The sequence below is a fragment of the Squalius cephalus genome, assembly GCF_949319135.1.
Source record: "Squalius cephalus genome assembly, chromosome: 2".
NCBI lineage: Eukaryota > Metazoa > Chordata > Actinopteri > Cypriniformes > Leuciscidae > Squalius > Squalius cephalus.
The window spans coordinates 6,556,492-6,576,596 of record NC_137123.1 but is presented as its reverse complement, the minus strand read 5'-3'; the positions used below and the strand labels follow the sequence as shown (position 1 = coordinate 6,576,596).

At 44.7% G+C, this 20,105-nt stretch overlaps 2 protein-coding genes across 2 annotated transcripts in view; both read left to right on the top strand.

Moving 5' to 3' along the window:
- Positions 1-20,105, top strand: part of LOC307154798 (B-cell receptor CD22-like) — a gene marked incomplete at both ends in the record, with an annotated part of 258,223 nt that overhangs the window by 150,657 nt on the left and 87,461 nt on the right. The window lies entirely within an intron of this gene.
- LOC307154448 (uncharacterized protein) overlaps positions 1-20,105 on the top strand; it is a 79,865-nt gene that overhangs the window by 10,345 nt on the left and 49,415 nt on the right. The window contains exons 3-6 of the mRNA XM_079864396.1: positions 6,280-6,420; positions 9,649-9,789; positions 18,447-18,587; positions 18,676-18,804. Of these exons, the coding sequence (XP_079720522.1) occupies positions 6,280-6,420; positions 9,649-9,789; positions 18,447-18,587; positions 18,676-18,804 (552 nt within the window). The remainder of the gene's footprint in view (positions 1-6,279; positions 6,421-9,648; positions 9,790-18,446; positions 18,588-18,675; positions 18,805-20,105) is intronic.

Genomic DNA, 20,105 nt, shown 5'->3' with positions numbered 1-20,105 from the left:
AGCCATAGTGGTACGAGGTAGGATAATACAGAACTGAAAGTGAGGACTCAGACCTATCCTGTATCACAGGGGAGTACTCCCACCTCACCCTGCGGTTTACCAGGGTGCGGGCCTGCCAGCGGCTCTAGGGGTGACAGAAAATGTATTTGTGCCCAACCTAGGGGAGCGGGGCTTGTTTGTGAGCCAAGCACCTACAACCCGACTCTCGAACAGTAGCTCAGCGAGGTAAGTGAAGCCTATACTGGCGGCCCAGATCCGTATGCTAGTTCTGCACGGCAGGGTCGGGCAGACAGAACCAGTCTCTTCATAAGGCGAAACCTGCTCAATAAAGACACATTGTACCGGAGAGGCCTATTTGAGGCCTACCCCAGGAACTTTATAAACCATGCCTCTGCACCACGCTGCATTAATCTTGTCGCCCCAGAATGCAGAGAAGGGGGCGGGCCTTGGCCTAATGACTCCCAAGGGAGGAGGCTGTCATACAGGGATGCTAGAAACCTACATTCACAAAGTGAAGGGTCAGAGGCAGAAATGTTTAAGCAGAAATGCCTCCACTATCCCTGGCACAGCCTAGGCCAGCTATAGAGGCGGCCCTGGAGAGGGCCTGCCTGCAAATATAGATCTACCTAAGGGCTCGGAGGAGCCATAGCCCTACTAGAAAAATAGTTACTATGTTTCATACAAAGGGGCTGCAGAATCGCTTAGCCCACTGAAAACCCAAACAGAGCTCAAGGGGGCGATGTACTCAGGAAGAAGTCAAACGGACCCGTGGGCCGGACATAAGATCTATCTGAAGCTCTAGCGTCAGTCAAAACTCAGGTAAAAAAATTCTATGAGAGAGAGACCAACTACTCTACCCTGAGGTGGCTAACAGCTAGTTAACACAGTTTCACAACACAAGAGAAGCCCATACAGCTGGTGCTTCTTCCTATCATTCTAGCCACCTAAAGGGGAACTTCAGGGCCCTTAATAATCCAAAAATGTACCTTACCTTATGCCATTGACATGACCCCATAGCTCTATACAGGGAACGAGGTCTGTAGAGAGATACATTTTAGTATTATTTTTCACAAAAAATTACTCTTAGGAAGACCAGACAGCTCACCTGCGGCGTGCGGAGTGAAGACTCGCCAGATAGTTCTTTATGAACCTGGGGTCCATCACTTTACATGCCTGAAAGAGCATGAACACAAACCAAGCTGAGGCGGGCCATCAGAACGTTGTTCTCATCATCGGCCCAGCCCCAGGCCTGGTGTAAGAAATGCCTGGGGAGTCGGGATAAAGAGGAGAGGGCTGGGATTGTAACCAACCTCCAGGAGATGATCCGTCACTAACACTGTGAGCGTTTGTACTGGATCACCTCCCTCAGATCCTTCTTCTTCCTGCGGGAGTCACGCCTCTTCTGTGACCTGCTCCTCCATGGAGGGGGTGCACGAGAGGCGACACTAGCTCTCTGGCGCTGTCTACGGCCCTCAGACCGTGAAGGGCCAGGCTCTCCCGCCTGTCTGGGCTCGGACCCGGATCTCAGCGGTATACAGGTCGTAAACGCCGCTGAGCGCGCCTTCGCCTCCCTGAACTTTCCGACCACCGCCTCCACGGAGGTGCCAAAGAGTTCAGAGGGCGAAACCGGTGCATCAAGGAGAAAGACCTTCTCTTTCTCCCCGATGCCAGCCATGTTCAACCACAGATGCCTCTCCGTGGCCACCATTGCCGCCATCGATCGACCGATCGCAGCGGCAGTATGTTTAGTGGCCCGGAGAGCAAGATCTGTGGTGCAGCGCAGCTCAGCCACCACCTCAGGGGACAGCCCTGCCCCCTGGTCGAGATCCCCCAGCAGGTCGGCCTGGTACGCCTGCAACACCGCCATAGTGTGCAGGGCAGCACCGGCCTGACCCGCTGCCGTGTATGCTCTGCCATTCAAACGCGCTGTGGTCTTGAGCGGTTTGGATGGCAGGGCTGGAGCACTCAGTGTCGACGTCCGCCCAGACACGAGATGGTTCGCAAACGTCTCGTCAATGGGCGGCATCGACACATACCCATACTCGCCGATCCCCTCAACATCAGCGAAACTAGCCCACTGATGTCGGTGGATCCGAGCAGAGTATGGGTTCTTCCATGCCCTCTCGATCTCTGTATGGAGATTGGGAAGGAACAGAAGGCTCGCCTGAGCTGGTGGTCTATGGCCGGGGAGAAATCGATCGTCCAGCCTGCCACGAACAACTTCTCCCCTAACGCGCCGCCATGGCAGTTGCAACCTGTCAGTGGCGCGTTCCATTACATCCAGCAGCTCAGCATACACGGGGCAGGGTGGCTGAGAGGGTTCAGGATCCACCTGACTGACCTCCTCATCATCCATCACCTGCCCGTCCTGAAGAGCACCTGCTGCAGGAATAGTCGGAGAAAAGTCTTCTTCGTCATCCACCTGCAACTCACCCTCGTCATCCGCCGAATCATCTGAGAGGTTAACACCCCTCTCAAGGCGATCGGCAAGATCCCTCTGGGAACCCCATGACGCGAGTCGCCGATCTGCCTCAGCGCGAGCGGGACCTGAGCCACGAGGTACAGATGGTGAGCCCTCCTCACTCGAGAAGAGGGCTAGACGAGAGCGGAGCGTTCTCAACGCAACGCTCACAGTTTGCACAGACGGCTCCCTCAAGAGCCAGACAGAGAACGCACAGTTCATGTGTATCACCTGGCGTCAATTACCTTGGGCACGGGTCTGCACACTTCCGGAAGCTTTCAGCCTTCTCCGTGCGTTTCATTTTCTTTTTGCCATGACTTTTTTCCAGCGATAAATCAAACAGACGGTCCCTGAAGACGAAAAGATGTTTGTCATGTTTGCAAGGCGCCCTTTTATACTTGCAGGTCGCACGTTAATCATTCACATTAATGATTCACGGGCTGTCGCCGGTCAATGTGATTGCCGTGATTTGAGAGTGATTTCAGACACCTGTCACTCGACGCAGTGCGAGTTCCCTTTCGAAAGGGAACTAGCAAATGCACTTGTGCTCCCGGGGGCGGTTCAGCGCAAAGAGGAGGCATGTTCCGGCGCAAACGTTCCATGATGCTATTTTGCAGGTTTAGAAAACAATTCCGCCACTGACCAGGAAAAACATGCATGTTATTCATATGCTATTTTAAGGGCGCATGCTTGGCCATAATGTAGCGTGTGCACAACGCGCATACACTTTGCTTTTCTCATCTACACAGAAGCAGTAGTTTTCATTTTTGCAAATCATACATTATTACGATAGATAGATAGATAGATAGATAGACAGACAGTTTATTATAAAAGCATAAATCTAGCTTACACATTTACCCACATTATCATACGCCTGTTTAACCACCAGCTTCACTTCTCTGTGTTTTACGGCCCTGACGAGAACGTCGGCCTCCTCGGCTGTGAACCGCTCCTGGCGTGCGCCTGGCAAATCCGCCGTTTTAATAGCAATCCGCCATGGAACAAGCGCGTCTGCTCGTAAAGGGAATGTGAGTTGACGCTCTGATTGGTTTATTTCACGTTACACCCAAACCACACCTATGAGTAATGAAGCTACTTCAGACCAACCCAGTTTAGATTTGCATTGGTAGCATTTATCCCGTCATTTATCCCGTCGGTATAATAGCAAAAGCGCCCGAGACCCGCCCACAAAGTTACTTGCGTTTCGCGCTTGATACTTGTGTTTCAGATCGTTAAAAAAGGGCCCGAGGTGGTTCACAGGAAAGTTGACCTCTCTCATGCTGAGACCACATGAAAATTACCCAAAAATACATATGGTTTGATGTGGATAATTATCATCGAGTATTATACATGTTTGGTATCATTTGAAATGTCTGAATTTTTGAAATGTCTGAATTTTCCCATGGTCATTTTTTTTAGGAATTATATAGGCCTAAAACAGTGATGATCTCAAGTGTACCCTCACTTTTTCATGCCTATATATCAGTAGGCTGAATATATCAGTATATAGACTGAAAAATTTTAAATATAACAAAGTAGAATCAATGATTTATATATGTTTTCCTGCCATTAGTGCGACTGGTACAAAGGTCTCATTTCCAAATAATTAAAACAAAATGTAATAAGGTTTTTAAGAGTTTAGAGATAGCTGGCACACAAAGGAAGGTGGTCTCTAGACAAATGGTCTCCTACCCCCCAAAAGGTGTCAACACTAAATGTAAATTCCCATTGTTAGCAGATGTTTCCATGTGAAAGGAGTTTCTGTCTATATACTTAAATACAACGAGAAGATCGTGGCCTTTCTGTATCTCAGATTAGCCCGAGAGGCTGAGAGTGAGATTCTCAGCTTCATTTATAATGTCAGGTTCGCATCTGTTCCAGAGCATTTGATGTTTTGTATCGATTATCTTTGAATTGATAATGAAATTGGCATGATGATTTACCTGACATAATAAATTGTTACATTTGATTATTCTAACTGACTTTGACATTATTTTCATTAAAGAGTTAAAAAGAATAGTCAAACATTCGCTCACATTTAATGATCCACAGATATCATTAAAACCTTTTCATTTATGGAGTCAGATGAAATAATGTGAGAATACATTTCCAAATGAATTTCATTTAATCAAAAATACTTTGCCACGAGAAAAGACAGTAACACGTAGAGACCTTCCGCGCTGGTCGGATGCCGGACTTTGGGCTGATCGAGTGCGAGCTTACAATCATATTAAACATCATAACATTCTGTGTGTGTCTGCTGTCTTAACATCAAAACGATTGCAATATTATTAAATAAAAAGATGTTATCAAAGGAATCTGCATTCATGTGACTGACAGTCTTCTCTCTCTCTCTCTCTCTCTCTCTCTCTCTCTCTCTCTCTCTCTCTCTCTCTCTCTCTCTCTCTCACAGACATCGATGAGTGTAAAAAAGATCCAGATGTTTGCGGCACAAACGCAGAGTGCAAAAATCAGGAAGGCAGCTTCATCTGCAAATGTGACTTAGGTTACAGTAATTACGGCAACAACCAGTCAAAATGCATCGGTGAGCGATCAAGTAGAATGCAATTTTCAAAAAATATATGTGCTAGTTTAAGTGTGACTAATTGTGTTGTGTTTATGTGCGCAGAGATGAACTATGTTACTATAATAACACCCTGCACTGAATTGAAACCGTCTTAAATTGGCCAATTGCTATTTTATATTTATACTGTGTTAATAATGTGAGTATATTAGTATTGGAACTTATTTCATTTCAGTCCATAAAAAAAGAATGTTTCTTAAAATAAAATCAACAACTGACTAGAAACATCAATTTAACGGCACTCATGCATGTGCTGAAGAACTAAACAAAACGATCTTCGCTTGATAATGTATTTGATAATGTACTTTTCCCGCCCACACGCTCTTCCAATTGGCTGTGATTTATGATTGATTTCGTCTGGTCTCGGCTCGAGTCTGGTTGGACAGCTGGAAATCGCATCGCGTCTGATTAGGACAACAATGAGCTATATTTAAAATAACACACTTTAGATCAGTGATAAACCTTGGGATGAGATCTGTGAATCTGCTATATGATGATGACATAATCAGTAAATAACCAACAGATCATCCCCAGAATTTTCCATGGCTTTCTTTGCCATAGAAAATGTGCCTTGAAACTATAATATTCGTTTTTAAAAAAGTTTTTACAATCGCACATTTCTCAATACTTTGGTAGTTTTTTTTTTCAAAACTCTTCACACCTTCTCATCTTGGAACAGCAGTTTATTTCACATTCAAAATGCACTACAACTACCAAAACACTTCATTCATGTCTCAAATCAACTCATTCTTCCAGAACACAAGCAAACCCTTCACCCAATAAACACACTTTGTCAATCATAAAACACAGACCCTAAAAAACACAAACATCAGGTAGCATTATACAATGATTTATTTTGTAAAATGTCTTTATAAAACAAGAATGGAACTCTCTAATGCCAATAATTCACTGCAGTTTATGTTACATGAACCGTGTTTACATTACAGCGCAAAATTATTACTAATTAAAGGTCATTGCACGCTGAGTCCGAACTTTTCGTATACGATTTTTCATATTCGTCTTTCGGTGGCTCTGAATTGTCAAAACACCTCTCACATTGTTTGCTACGGATGTGGAAAAAAAAAAAAAAACGGTCAAAACTTAAGCCAAGAGCCCAACAAAAGCAAACACTGATCACCATGCTTTGTATGTCACTCAAAAGAGGGAATTTGTGTAACCGTAGTTATTAAACTTTGTAACAACATTTCGATTTTGATTCCTGCCTCTCTTACAGATGAAGATGAGTGTGAGATGCGGAGTCCGTGTGGCAAAAACGCTCAGTGTTTCAATACACATGGAAGTTACTTCTGCACCTGTGATAAAGGATTTCAATCAGAAACACCCAATTTCACAGCATCAACCGGACAGTGTGTGGGTACGAGAGGGGTTTATGGGATAAACTATGATTACTATGACTACTATGATTAAAACACTATAATTAATACCAACTGTTTCCCCAACAGATATCAATGAGTGTCTTGAGAATTTTGCATGCTCAGATGGTCTGATGTGTGTGAACACCGTTGGCTCTTATAACTGCACGTGTCCTGAAGGATATGATCATAACACAAGACTAGACCTTGGGTGTGAAGGTGAGCAGCCTCACTCGTATTGCTTTCCATTGACTGTTAATCAAACCAAAGAACTTCAGTTTCAGAAATTACCTTTTTTATTAATGGTCAATATGTGCCTTCCAGAACAAATGTTTGGCTTTCATTATTTCGACATTTACAGTGGCAGTTGGTTCAAATGGTGTACAGAGAGCAGAGAGCGTTCTCAGAACATTCTCTCAAAGTTATGAACAAACGTTCTTCCAGTGTCGTTAATAAAACAATTATCATCTAAGCATTAACTATACATCGTTCATGGAACTATTTGACCTGAAACGGTTAAATGCAACATTTTTTTTAAATGTTGTACTTGTTTCGGAATGGCCAGAGAACATTTAAGTTTAACTTTTGCAAAACGATCAAATGGAATGTTCTCCTCAACCTTTTTCAAAATATTTAAAAAACTGGACGTTCTGATCTTTCAGAGAACATTCAGAAATGACATTTTTACAAATTAATGGAAAAAATTCTTAGAACATATCTTGTTTGCAGGGATGGTGTTTAAACCCATAACTTAATATGCATAGATAATTATTAGATGCCAGATAAAAACAGACGATTTTTTTTACCTAGTTCAAGCCCTGATTAATTTCTGACCCTGATTATAACCATCCAAGATCTATGTGATGCATTTATAAATTAAGCATATAATTGAATGAAACTTGAAACATGAGGGGCTCTATCTTGCACCCAGCACAATTGACTTTGTACACCGACTGTATCATTCCTATTTTGCACCCGCGCACAGCGGACTTTTCCCTCCACAGACGCACGTCGGTAAACTAGCAAATGCACTTGTGCTCCCGGGGGCGGTTCAGCGCAAAGAGGAGGCATGTTCCGGCGCAAACGTTCCCTGATGCTATTTTGCAGGTTTAGAAAACAATTCCGCCACTGACCAGGAAAAGCATGCATGTTATTCATATGCTATTTTAAGGGCGCATGCTTGGCCATAATGTAGCGTGTGCACAACGCGCATACACTTTGCTTTTCTCATCTACACAGAAGCAGCAGTTTTCATTTTTGCAAATCATACATTATTACGATAGATAGATAGATAGATAGATAGATAGATAGATAGATAGATAGATAGATAGATAGATAGTTTATTATAAAAGCATAAATCTAGCTTACACATTTACCCACATTATCATACGCCTGTTTAACCACCAGCTTCACTTCTCTGTGTTTTACGGCCCTGACGAGAACGTCTTTTTCCTCGGCTTTGAACCGCTCCTGGCGTGCGCCTGGCAAATCCGCCGTTATAATAGCAATCCGCCATGGAACAAGCGCGTCTGCTCTTAAAGGGAATGTGAGATGACGATCTGATTGGTTTATTTCACGTTACGCCCAAACCACACCTATGAGTAATGAAGCTACTTCAGACCAACCCAGTTTATATTTGCATCGGGCGCAAGAGTCATTTATCCCGTTGGTATAATATTATTAAATAAAAAGATGTTATCAAAGGAATCTGCATTCATGTGACTGACAGTCTTCTCTCTCTCTCTCTCTCTCTCTCTCTCTCTCTCTCTCTCTCTCTCTCTCTCTCTCTCTCTCTCTCTCTCACAGACATCGATGAGTGTAAAAAAGATCCAGATGTTTGCGGCACAAACGCAGAGTGCAAAAATCAGGAAGGCAGCTTCATCTGCAAATGTGACTTAGGTTACAGTAATTACGGCAACAACCAGTCAAAATGCATCGGTGAGCGATCAAGTAGAATGCAATTTTCAAAAAATATATGTGCTAGTTTAAGTGTGACTAATTGTGTTGTGTTTATGTGCGCAGAGATGAACTATGTTACTATAATAACACCCTGCACTGAATTAAAACCGTCTTAAATTGGCCAATTGCTATTTTATATTTATACTGTGTTAATAATGTGAGTATATTAGTATTGGAACTTATTTCATTTCAGTCCATAAAAAAAGAATGTTTCTTAAAATAAAATCAACAACTGACTAGAAACATCCATTTAACTTGATCCTCTTGCAGAACTCTTGCTAACAACGGCACTCATGCATGTGCTGAAGAACTAAACAAAACGATCTTCGCTTGATAATGTATTTGATAATGTACTTTTCCCGCCCACACGCTCTTCCAGTTGGCTGTGATTTATGATTGATTTCGTCTGGTCTCGGCTCGAGTCTGGTTGGACAGCTGGAAATCGCATCGCGTCTGATTAGGACAACAATGAGCTATATTTAAAATAACACACTTTAGATCAGTGATAAACCTTGGGATGAGATCTGTGAATCTGCTATATGATGATGACATAATCAGTAAATAACCAACAGATCATCCCCAGAATTTTCCATGGCTTTCTTTGCCATAGAAAATGTGCCTTGAAACTATAATATTCGTTTTTAAAAAAGTTTTTACAATCGCATATTTCTCAATACTTTGGTCGTTTTTTTCAAAACTCTTCACACCTTCTCATCTTGGAACAGCAGTTTATTTCACATTCAAAATGCACTACAACTACCAAAACACTTCATTCATGTCTCAAATCAACTCATTCTTCCAGAACACAAGCAAACCCTTCACCCAATGAACACACTTTGTCAATCATAAAACACAGACCCTAAAAAACACAAACATCAGGTAGCATTATACAATGATTTATTTTGTAAAATGTCTTTATAAAACAAGAATGGAACTCTCTAATGCCAATAATTCACTGCAGTTTATGTTACATGAACCGTGTTTACATTACAGCGCAAAATTATTACTAATTAAAGGTCATTGCACGCTGAGTCCGAACTTTTCGTATACGATTTTTCATATTCGTCTTTCGGTGGCTCTGAATTGTCAAAACACCTCTCACATTGTTTGCTACGGATGTGAAAAAAAAAAACTGTCAAAACTTAAGCCAAGAGCCCAACAAAAGCAAACACTGATCACCATGATATGTCACTCAAAAGAGGGAATTTGTGTAACCGTAGTTATTAAACTTTGTAACAACATTTCGATTTTGATTCCTGCCTCTCTTACAGATGAAGATGAGTGTGAGATGCGGAGTCCGTGTGGCAAAAACGCTCAGTGTTTCAATACACATGGAAGTTACTTCTGCACCTGTGATAAAGGATTTCAATCAGAAACACCCAATTTCACAGCATCAACCGGACAGTGTGTGGGTACGAGAGGGGTTTATGGGATAAACTATGATTACTACTATGATTAAAACACTATAATTAATACCAACTGTTTCCCCAACAGATATCAATGAGTGTCTTGAGAATATTGCATGCTCAGATGGTCTGATGTGTGTGAACACTGTTGGCTCTTATAACTGCACGTGTCCTGAAGGATATGATCATAACACAAGACTAGACCTTGGGTGTGAAGGTGAGCAGCCTCACTCGTATTGCTTTCCATTGACTGTTAATCAAACCAAAGAACTTCAGTTTCAGAAATTACCTTTTTTATTAATGGTCAATATGTGCCTTCCAGAACAAATGTTTGGCTTTCATTATTTCGACATTTACAGTGGCAGTTGGTTAAAATGGTTTACAGAGAGCAGAGAGCGTTCTCAGAACATTCTCTCAAAGTTATGAACAAACGTTCTTCCAGTGTCGTTAATAAAACAATTATCATCTAAGCATTAACTATACATCGTTCATGGAACTATTTGACCTGAAACGGTTAAATGCAAATTTTTTTTAAATGTTGTACTTGTTTCGGAATGTTCAGAGAACATTTAAGTTTAACTTTTGCAAAATGATCAAATGGAATGTTCCCCTCAACCTTTTTCAAAACATTTAAAAAACTGGACGTTTTGATCTTTCAGAGAACATTCAGAAATGACATTTTTACAAATTAATGGAAAATATTCTTAGAACATATCTTGTTTGCAGGGATGGTGTTTAAACCCATAACTGAATATGCATAGATAATTATTAGATGCCAGATAAAAACAGACGATTTTTTTTACCTAGTTCAAGCCCTGATTAATTTCTGACCCTGATTATAACCATCCAAGATCTATGTGATGCATTTATAAATTAAGCATATAATTGAATGAAACTTGAAACATGAGGGGCTCTATCTTGCACCCAGCGCAATTGACTTTGTACACCGACGCATGTATCATTCCTATTTTGCACCCGCGCACAGCGGACTTTTCCCTCCACAGAAGCACGTCGGTAAACTAGCAAATGCACTTGTGCTCCCGGGGGCGGTTCAGCGCAAAGAGGAGGCATGTTCCGGCGCAAACGTTCCCTGATGCTATTTTGCAGGTTTAGAAAACAATTCCGCCACTGACCAGGAAAAGCATGCATGTTATTCATATGCTATTTTAAGGGCGCATGCTTGGCCATAATGTAGCGTGTGCACAACGTGCATACACTTTGCATTTTCTCATCTACACAGAAGCAGCAGTTTTCATTTTTGCAAATCATACATTATTACGATAGATAGATAGATAGATAGACAGTTTATTATAAAAGCATAAATCTAGCTTACACATTTACCCACATTATCATACGCCTGTTTAACCACCAGCTTCACTTCTCTGTGTTTTACGGCCCTGACGAGAACGTCGGTCTCCTCGGCTGTGAACCGCTCCTGTCGTGCGCCTGGCAAATCCGCCGTTATAATAGCAATCCGCCATGGAACAAGCGCGTCTGCTCTTAAAGGGAATGTGAGATGACGCTCTGATTGGTTTATTTCACGTTACGCCCAATCCACACCTATGAGTAATGAAGCTACTTCAGACCAACCCATTTTAGATTTGCATCGGGCGCAAGAGTCATTTATCCCGTCGGTATAATATTATTAAATAAAAAGATGTTATCAAAGGAATCTGCATTCATGTGACTGACAGTCTTCTCTCTCTCTCCCTCTCTCTCTCTCTCTCTCTCTCTCTCACACAGACATCGATGAGTGTAAAAAAGATCCAGATATTTGCGGCACAAACGCAGAGTGCAAAAATCAGGAAGGCAGCTTCATCTGCAAATGTGACTTAGGTTACAGTAATTACGGCAACAACCAGTCAAAATGCATCGGTGAGCGATCAAGTAGAATGCACTTTTCAAAAAATATATGTGCTAGTTTAAGTGTGACTAATTGTGTTGTGTTTATGTGCGCAGAGATGAACTATGTTACTATAATAACACCCTGCACTGAATTAAAACCGTCTTAAATTGGCCAATTGCTATTTTATATTTATACTGTGTTAATAATGTGAGTATATTAGTATTGGAACTTATTTCATTTCAGTCCATAAAAAAAGAATGTTTCTTAAAATAAAATCAACAACTGACTAGAAACATCCATTTAACTTGATCCTCTTGCAGAACTCTTGCTAACAACGGCACTCATGCATGTGCTGAAGAACGTCTCGGGCTACGACTGTAAGTCCCGTCGGGGAACGAGACACTGCGTCGTCGTCGTGACGACACTTTGGGGAACGCCCCCAGCGTAGCGCATCTGAAGTATGAATGAAATCTGTCCAATCCTGATTGGTGCTGCGTCATGACGTAGTAGATGACGGCATAACCGGAAGATACAAAGGGACGCCGGCACAAACACACATTAGCTCCTTTGCGATGAAGCAAGCGCTCTGCCCGTGATAGGTGTGGCGACGAGACGCAGTGTCTCGTTCCCTTCTCGGGGAACAAGGGTTACAGTCGTAACCCGAGACGTTCCCCTTCGAGGGAACTCGCACTGCGTCGTCGTCGTGACGACACTTTGGGGAACGTAATGCCCACTATGCCACACCGTAATCACGCCCGCCCTAGTATGAAGCTGGAAGACCAGGCACACTTAGGACGCGAGCACTCTGGCGCCAGGCGTCACAGGGAGTTGCAGACTGTAGAAACGTATGAAGGTGTGCGGGGTGGCCCACCCGGCCGCCCCGCAGATCTCCTGAAGCGAGACGCCAGAATGGAGGGCCACCGAGGAGGCCATGCCCCTGGTGGAATGTGCCCTCACGGCCATAGGTGAAGGCAATTGCGCACCTGATAAGCCGTGGCTATAGCCTGGACAATCCAATTGCTGATTGTCTGTTTAGATGCAGGCAGCCCTTTCTTGGGTGAACCAAAGCACACCAACAACTGGTCTGACTTCCTCCACTGAGAAGACTTCTCCAAGTAAACCCTTAGGGCTCTGCCTGGGCAGAGCAGGTGAAGTCTCCCCTCTTCCGCCGTCACGTGAGGTGGAGGATGGAAGGCCTGAAGAACCACTGACCATGCCACACTAGACGGCACCTTGGGCACATAGCCCGGTCTAGGATGTAAGATGGCCTTAACTCCACCAGGGGCAAATTCCAGGCAAGTTGGCGTTATAGCCAAGGCCTGGAGATCCCCCACTCTCCTCAGAGAGGTGATAGCAAGGAGAAAGGCCACCTTGAAGGTCAGGTTCTTTGCCTCAGCCGACTCCAGTGGCTCGAAGGGGGCCTCAGCCAACCCTTCAAGTACCACCGCCAGGTCCCAAGTTGGGACTCTGGAGTGAGCTGCAGGCCTCATCCTCCGAGCCCCATGGAGGAAACGTACAACCAGATGGTGCTTTCCCAAAGGCCCATCACCTACAGGCGAGTGGAAAGCCGCAATGGCAGCCACATACACCTTAAGTGTGGACGGGGTAAGACCGGCGGAGAAACGATCTTGGAGGAACTCCAGCACTGAAGCTACTGGGCAGTTAACTGGGTCCACCTCACGCTCTCTACACCAAGTGGAAAACACATTCCACTTCAGGCTGTACAGTCTCCTGGTAGAAGGAGCCCTGGAGCTGAGTAGGGTCTCGACAACACCTGCTGACAGGCCAGCCTCTAGGTATTGAGCCCCCTCAGGGGCCAGACCCAGAGGTTCCACAGCTCTGGCCGGGGGATGCAATATTGTGCCCCCTGCCTGCGACAGCAGATCCCTCCTCAGAGGGACCTGCCACGGGAGGCCGTCCAGCAGTGCTACAATGTCCGAGAACCATACCCGGGTCGGCCAGCGGCCAGCAAGTAGGCTGATCCCCTCCCGGCGGACCCGCTCCAAGACTCCCGGGAGCAGAGCGATCGGGGGAACTGCGTACAGACGCAGCCTCGGCCACGTCTGCATCATAGCGTCCAGCCCCAGCGGAGCTGGATGCCTGAGAGAGAACCACAGTGGACAGAGGGACGTCTCTTAAGACACGAACAGATCCACTTCCACTGGGCCGAATCTCACGCACATGGCTTCCACCACCTCGGGGTGGAGTCACCACTCCCCGGGCCTCAGCCCCTGCCTCGACAGGACGTCTGCTCCCTGATTTTGGTCCCCAGGGACGTATATCGCTCTGAGAGACGACAGTTTCCCCTGGGACCACAGAAGGATCTGGTGTGCCAGTCTGCATAGAGGGCGCGACCTCAGACCCCCCTGATGATTCAGATACGCGACTACAGATGTGTTGTCCGAGCGTATCAGGACATGGTGGCCGCGGAGGTCCGGGAAAAAGCTCCTCAGAGCTTTGTAGACCGCCAGCATTTCCAGGCAGTTGATGTGCCAGGAAGAATGCCGGGTCTCCCACAGACCTCTCGCAAAGCGGCCGTCCATGACCGCGCCCCAACCAATGAGGGAGGCATCTGTTGAAACGGTTTTCCGGCAACATGATGCTCCCAACACCGGTCCCTGGGACAGGAACCAAGGTTTCCTCCATATGACAAGGGAACGAAGGCATCTGCGCGTTACCCTGATCATACGGAACGGATTTCCCCTCGGGGAAAACTCCTTGGCTCTCAACCACCACTGTAGGGGTCTCATGTGTAGCAGGCCAAAAGGTATGACGTTGGACGCTGCTGCAATGAACCCCAGCAGTCTCTGAAACTGCTTCACAGTGAGGTTGTGGCCTAGCTTCGCTCTGGAGACCATCGCCCGTATGGACTCCGCGCGCGCAGGAGACATTTGTGCCCGCATCGTCGTGGAGTCCCATACAACTCCCAGGAACATAGTCCTCTGGGAGGGCGTCAACACACTCTTCTTTGTGTTGAGTCTCAGCCCCAGGCACCTGATATGGGCCAGAACGATATCTCGATGCCGAACTGCCATCTCGCACGACTTGGCTAATATTAGCCAGTCGTCGATATAATTGAGTACACGGATGCCCTGGAGTCTCAGCGGAGCCAGCGCTGCATCCATGCACTTGGTGAAGGTGCGAGGGGAGAGAGCTAGGCCAAAGGGAAGAACCCGATATTGGCACGCTTCGCCCCCGAAAGCGAACCTCAGGAACTTCCTGTGACATGGAAGGATGGATATATGGAAGTATGCGTCCTTCAGATCTATCGTGACGAACCAATCCTCGAACTGGATCTGACTCACGATGGCTGGAATTGTGAGCATCTTGAACCTGAATCTCCTCAGAGAACGATTCAAGTGCCTGAGATCTATTATTGGACGCAATCCCCCATCCTTCTTGGGAACTATGAAGTACCGGCTGTAGAACCCGGACTCCCTGTCTGGCAGAGGAACACGTTCTATGGCCTCCTTGACCAACAGGGACTGAACTTCCTGTTCCATAACCCGAACCTGCTCTGGGCCGACCACAGTCCAGACCACCCCGTTGAACTTCGGGGGAGGGGAGCTGAACTGCAGTCTGTAACCCAGTTCTACAGTACGCAGGGCCCATGCAGATATATTTGGAAGGCATGACCATGCGCCGAGATAATCTACTAAGGGAACCAGCCTCTTGAGGCTGGCCTCGGGTGTCAACCGAGCCTCGTTCCCGACCCCCTGAAGAGGCTGACCGGCAGGGAGCAGTCGAGAATGATTTTCGGTGTGCGGACGCGTTCGCTGCCCAGCCACAGGTCTTTCTAGAGGCGGCTGGAGCGGCGTGCGTACGCGGGAAATCAGTGTGGCCCGAAGTGTACTGGACGGCGGGAACACAGCACTGATTTCCCGAGAGCTCCGGGAGGGAGGCGACATTGATCGCTCCACCCCGGGGGGGACAGCTCTGAGCGGTCTGGCCGCAGCTAGGACCGCTTGGCGGAAGCCTTCTTTGCCTGAAGGACAGACCTCAGACCGACCTTAGGCTCAGAAGGCTTGCCGCGACAGCGCCACCTCTTTTGCCAGGCTCCCTCGGGAGGGGCGCGGGAGCACTCTCTTTTTGCACCTGTCGGTGTGAGGCTCAACATTTTAATTCCTCAAAATTAAATGCAGCCAAAAACACTGGATAAGTGAAACACGGTCTGGATGGTAGGCTGAATTAAAATATCTAACTTCTCAAAGTCAGATAATATTCCATGATTTTAATTCCATAGAATTAAATGCAGCCATAATCACCAGACAATACTGTTTAATATTTATTTATACGGTTTCGTAATCTACGCGCTGCCTCGGCAAACGCGAGATTCGAGCCGTCACAATATATCGGCTTTCATCCCTCGAGAAGAAAGTCAACAGGTGCGAGGTTGAAACATCCGACAGCGCACGGCTTTTTTCTATGCACGCGCGCCGAGATATTTCCCAATGAACACTGCCAGCACCCTCAGGAGCTGACTGTGAATGCCTCGCACCCAAACAGTATTATTTCACAGATCGCGTGTGTCCCTTTTATAGACCTTATGCGCCAGAGAAACAAGGGCGCCGCCATCTTTGGAAAATTGTCTTTTAACTTCCGTTTTGCGGTCGCTCTGTATATTTATATGGCATTTCTGTCCAGGAGTAATTAGCTTTTTAAGTGGATTTACTTAATGTAAAGTTAACGAAAGTTATCATGAGGACTGTAATGTTTAAAGCAGATGACTAAACAAATGTAAATCGACCGGGAAGATTTTAAAACGAGCCGTTCATTAATAAACACGCAAAACGCTGTGAAAATACAGACCGGAAGTCAAAAGACAATGAGCGCAGCGCTGAAAAGGGGCGGAGCTACATAAGGTCTATAGCAGACTCGTAATCTACGCGCTGCCTCGGCAAACGCGAGATTCGAGTCGCTCACAACATATTTGGCTTTCATCTCTCGAGAAGAAAGCCAACGGGCGCGAGGCTGAAACACCCGAAACGCACGGCTGTGTGCGTCAAGATATTTCTCAATGAACACACAGCCAGCACCCTCAGGTGCTGACTGTGCATGCCTCGCACCAACACAGAATCTTTATTGCAGAGTAGCCCCGTAATCTACGCGCTGCCTCGGCAACGCGAGACCGAGCTACTATAGAATAGATTCTGTATTGCAATGCAGACATTAATCTACGCCCTGCCTCGGCAAACGCGAGATTAGTCACAGAATCTTTATTGCAGAGTAGCCGTAATCTACGCGCTGCCTCGGCAAACGCGAGATCCGAGCCACTATAGATTCTGTATTGCAATGCAGACCTTGAAACTACGCGCTGCCTCGGCAAACGCGAGATCCGAGCCACTATAGATTCTGTATTGCAATGCAGACCTTGAAACTACGCGCTGCCTCGGCAAACGCGAGATCCCAGTCACAGAATCTTTATTGCAGAGTAGACCCGCAACCTACGCGCTGCCTCGGCAAACGCGACATCCGAGCCACTATAGATTCTGTATTGCAATGCAGACCTTGAAACTACGCGCTGCTTAGGCAAACGCGACATCCGAGCCACTAGATTCAATATTGTAATGCAGACGTTATTTGGGACAATTTCTTATGGGACAAACAACACCAAATAGGACAAACAGTTTCACACAGAGCGCTTGCTGAAGAGCAAAAAGCTAACGTGTGTTTGTGCCGGCGTCCCTTTGTATCTTCCGGTTATGCCGTCATCCACTACGTCATGACGCAGCACCAATCAGGATTGGACAGATTTCATTCATACTTCAGATGCGCTACGCTGGGGGCGTTCCCCAAAGTGTCGTCACGACGACGACGCAGTGCGAGTTCCCTCGAAGGGGAACTAAACAAAACGATCTTCGCTTGATAATGTATTTGATAATGTACTTTTCCCGCCCACACGCTCTTCCAATTGGCTGTGATTTATGATTGATTTCGTCTGGTCTCGGCTCGAGTCTGGTTGGACAGCTGGAAATCGCATCGCGTCTGATTAGGACAACAATGAGCTATATTTAAAATAACATACTTTAGATCAGTGATAAACCTTGGGATGAGATCTGTGAATCTGCTATATGATGATGACATAATCAGTAAATAACCAACAGATCATCCCCAGAATTTTCCATGGCTTTCTTTGCCATAGAAAATGTGCCTTGAAACTATAATATTCGTTTTTAAAAATCAAAAAGTTTTTACAATCGCACATTTCTCAATACTTTGGTCGTTTTTTTCAAAACTCTTCACACCTTCTCATCTTGGAACAGCAGTTTATTTCACATTCAAAATGCACTACAACTACCAAAACACTTCATTCATGTCTCAAATCAACTCATTCTTCCAGAACACAAGCAAACCCTTCACCCAATAAACACACTTTGTCAATCATAAAACACAGACCCTAAAAAACACAAACATCAGGTAGCATTATACAATGATTTATTTTGTAAAATGTCTTTATAAAACAAGAATGGAACTCTCTAATGCCAATAATTCACTGCAGTTTATGTTACATGAACCGTGTTTACATTACAGCGCAAAATTATTACTAATTAAAGGTCATTGCACGCTGAGTCCGAACTTTTCGTATACGATTTTTCATATTCGTCTTTCGGTGGCTCTGAATTGTCAAAACACCTCTCACATTGTTTGCTACGGATGTGGAAAAAAAAAAAAAACGGTCAAAACTTAAGCCAAGAGCCCAACAAAAGCAAACACTGATCACCATGCTTTGTATGTCACTCAAAAGAGGGAATTTGTGTAACCGTAGTTATTAAACTTTGTAACAACGTTTCGATTTTGATTCCTGCCTCTCTTACAGATGAAGATGAGTGTGAGATGCGGAGTCCGTGTGGCAAAAACGCTCAGTGTTTCAATACACATGGAAGTTACTTCTGCACCTGTGATAAAGGATTTCAATCAGAAACACCCAATTTCACAGCATCAACCGGACAGTGTGTGGGTACGAGAGGGGTTTATGGGATAAACTATGATTACTATGACTACTATGATTAAAACACTATAATTAATGCCAACTGTTTCCCCAACAGATATCAATGAGTGTCTTGAGAATATTGCATGCTCAGATGGTCTGATGTGTGTGAACACCGTTGGCTCTTATAACTGCACGTGTCCTGAAGGATATGATCATAACACAAGACTAGACCTTGGGTGTGAAGGTGAGCAGCCTCACTCGTATTGCTTTCCAATGACTGTTAATCAAACCAAAGAACTTCAGTTTCAGAAATTACCTTTTTTATTAATGGTCAATATGTGCCTTCCAGAACAAATGTTTGGCTTTCATTATTTCGACATTTACAGTGGCAGTTGGTTAAAATGGTTTACAGAGAGCAGAGAGCGTTCTCAGAACATTCTCTCAAAGTTATGAACAAACGTTCTTCCAGTGTCGTTAATAAAACAATTATCATCTAATCATTAACTATACATCGTTCATGGAACTATTTGACCTGAAATGTTAAATGCAACATTTTTTTAAATGTTGTACTTGTTTCGGAATGGCCAGAGAACATTTAAGTTTAACTTTTGCAAAACGATCAAATGGAATGTTCTCCTCAACCTTTTTCAAAACATTTAAAAAACTGGACGTTTTGATCTTTCAGAGAACATTCAGAAATGACATTTTTACAAATTAATGGAAAATATTCTTAGAACATATCTTGTTTGCAGGGATGGTGTTTAAACCCATAACTTAATATGCATAGATAATTATTAGATGTCAGATAAAAACAGACAATTTTTTTTACCTAGTTCAAGCCCTGATTAATTTCTGACCCTGATTATAACCATCCAAGATCTATGTGATGTATTTATAAATTAAGCATATAATTGAATGAAACTTGAAACATGAGGGGCTCTATCTTGCACCCAGCGCAATTGACGTTGTACACTGACGCATGTATCATTCCTATTTTGCACCAGCGCACAGCGGACTTTTCCCTCCACAGACGCACGTCGGTAAACTAGCAAATGCACTTGTGCTCCCGGGGGCGGTTCAGCGCAAAGAGGAGGCATGTTCCGGCGCAAACGTTCCCTGATGCTATTTTGCAGGTTTAGAAAACAATTCCGCCACTGACCAGGAAAAGCATGCATGTTATTCATATGCTATTTTAAGGGCGCATGCTTGGCCATAATGTAGCGTGTGCACAACGCGCATGCACTTTGCTTTTCTCATCTACACAGAAGCAGCAGTTTTCATTTTTGCAAATCATACATTATTACTATAGATAGATAGATAGATAGATAGATAGACAGACAGTTTATTATAAAAGCATAAATCTAGCTTACACATTTAAACATTTGCTCGTAAAGGGAATGTGAGTTGATGCTCTGATTTGTTTATTTCACGTTACGCCCAAACCACACCTATGAGTAATGAAGCTAATTCAGACCAACCCATTTTAGATTTGCATCGGGCGCAAGAGTCATTTATCCCGTCGGTATAATATTATTAAATAAAAAG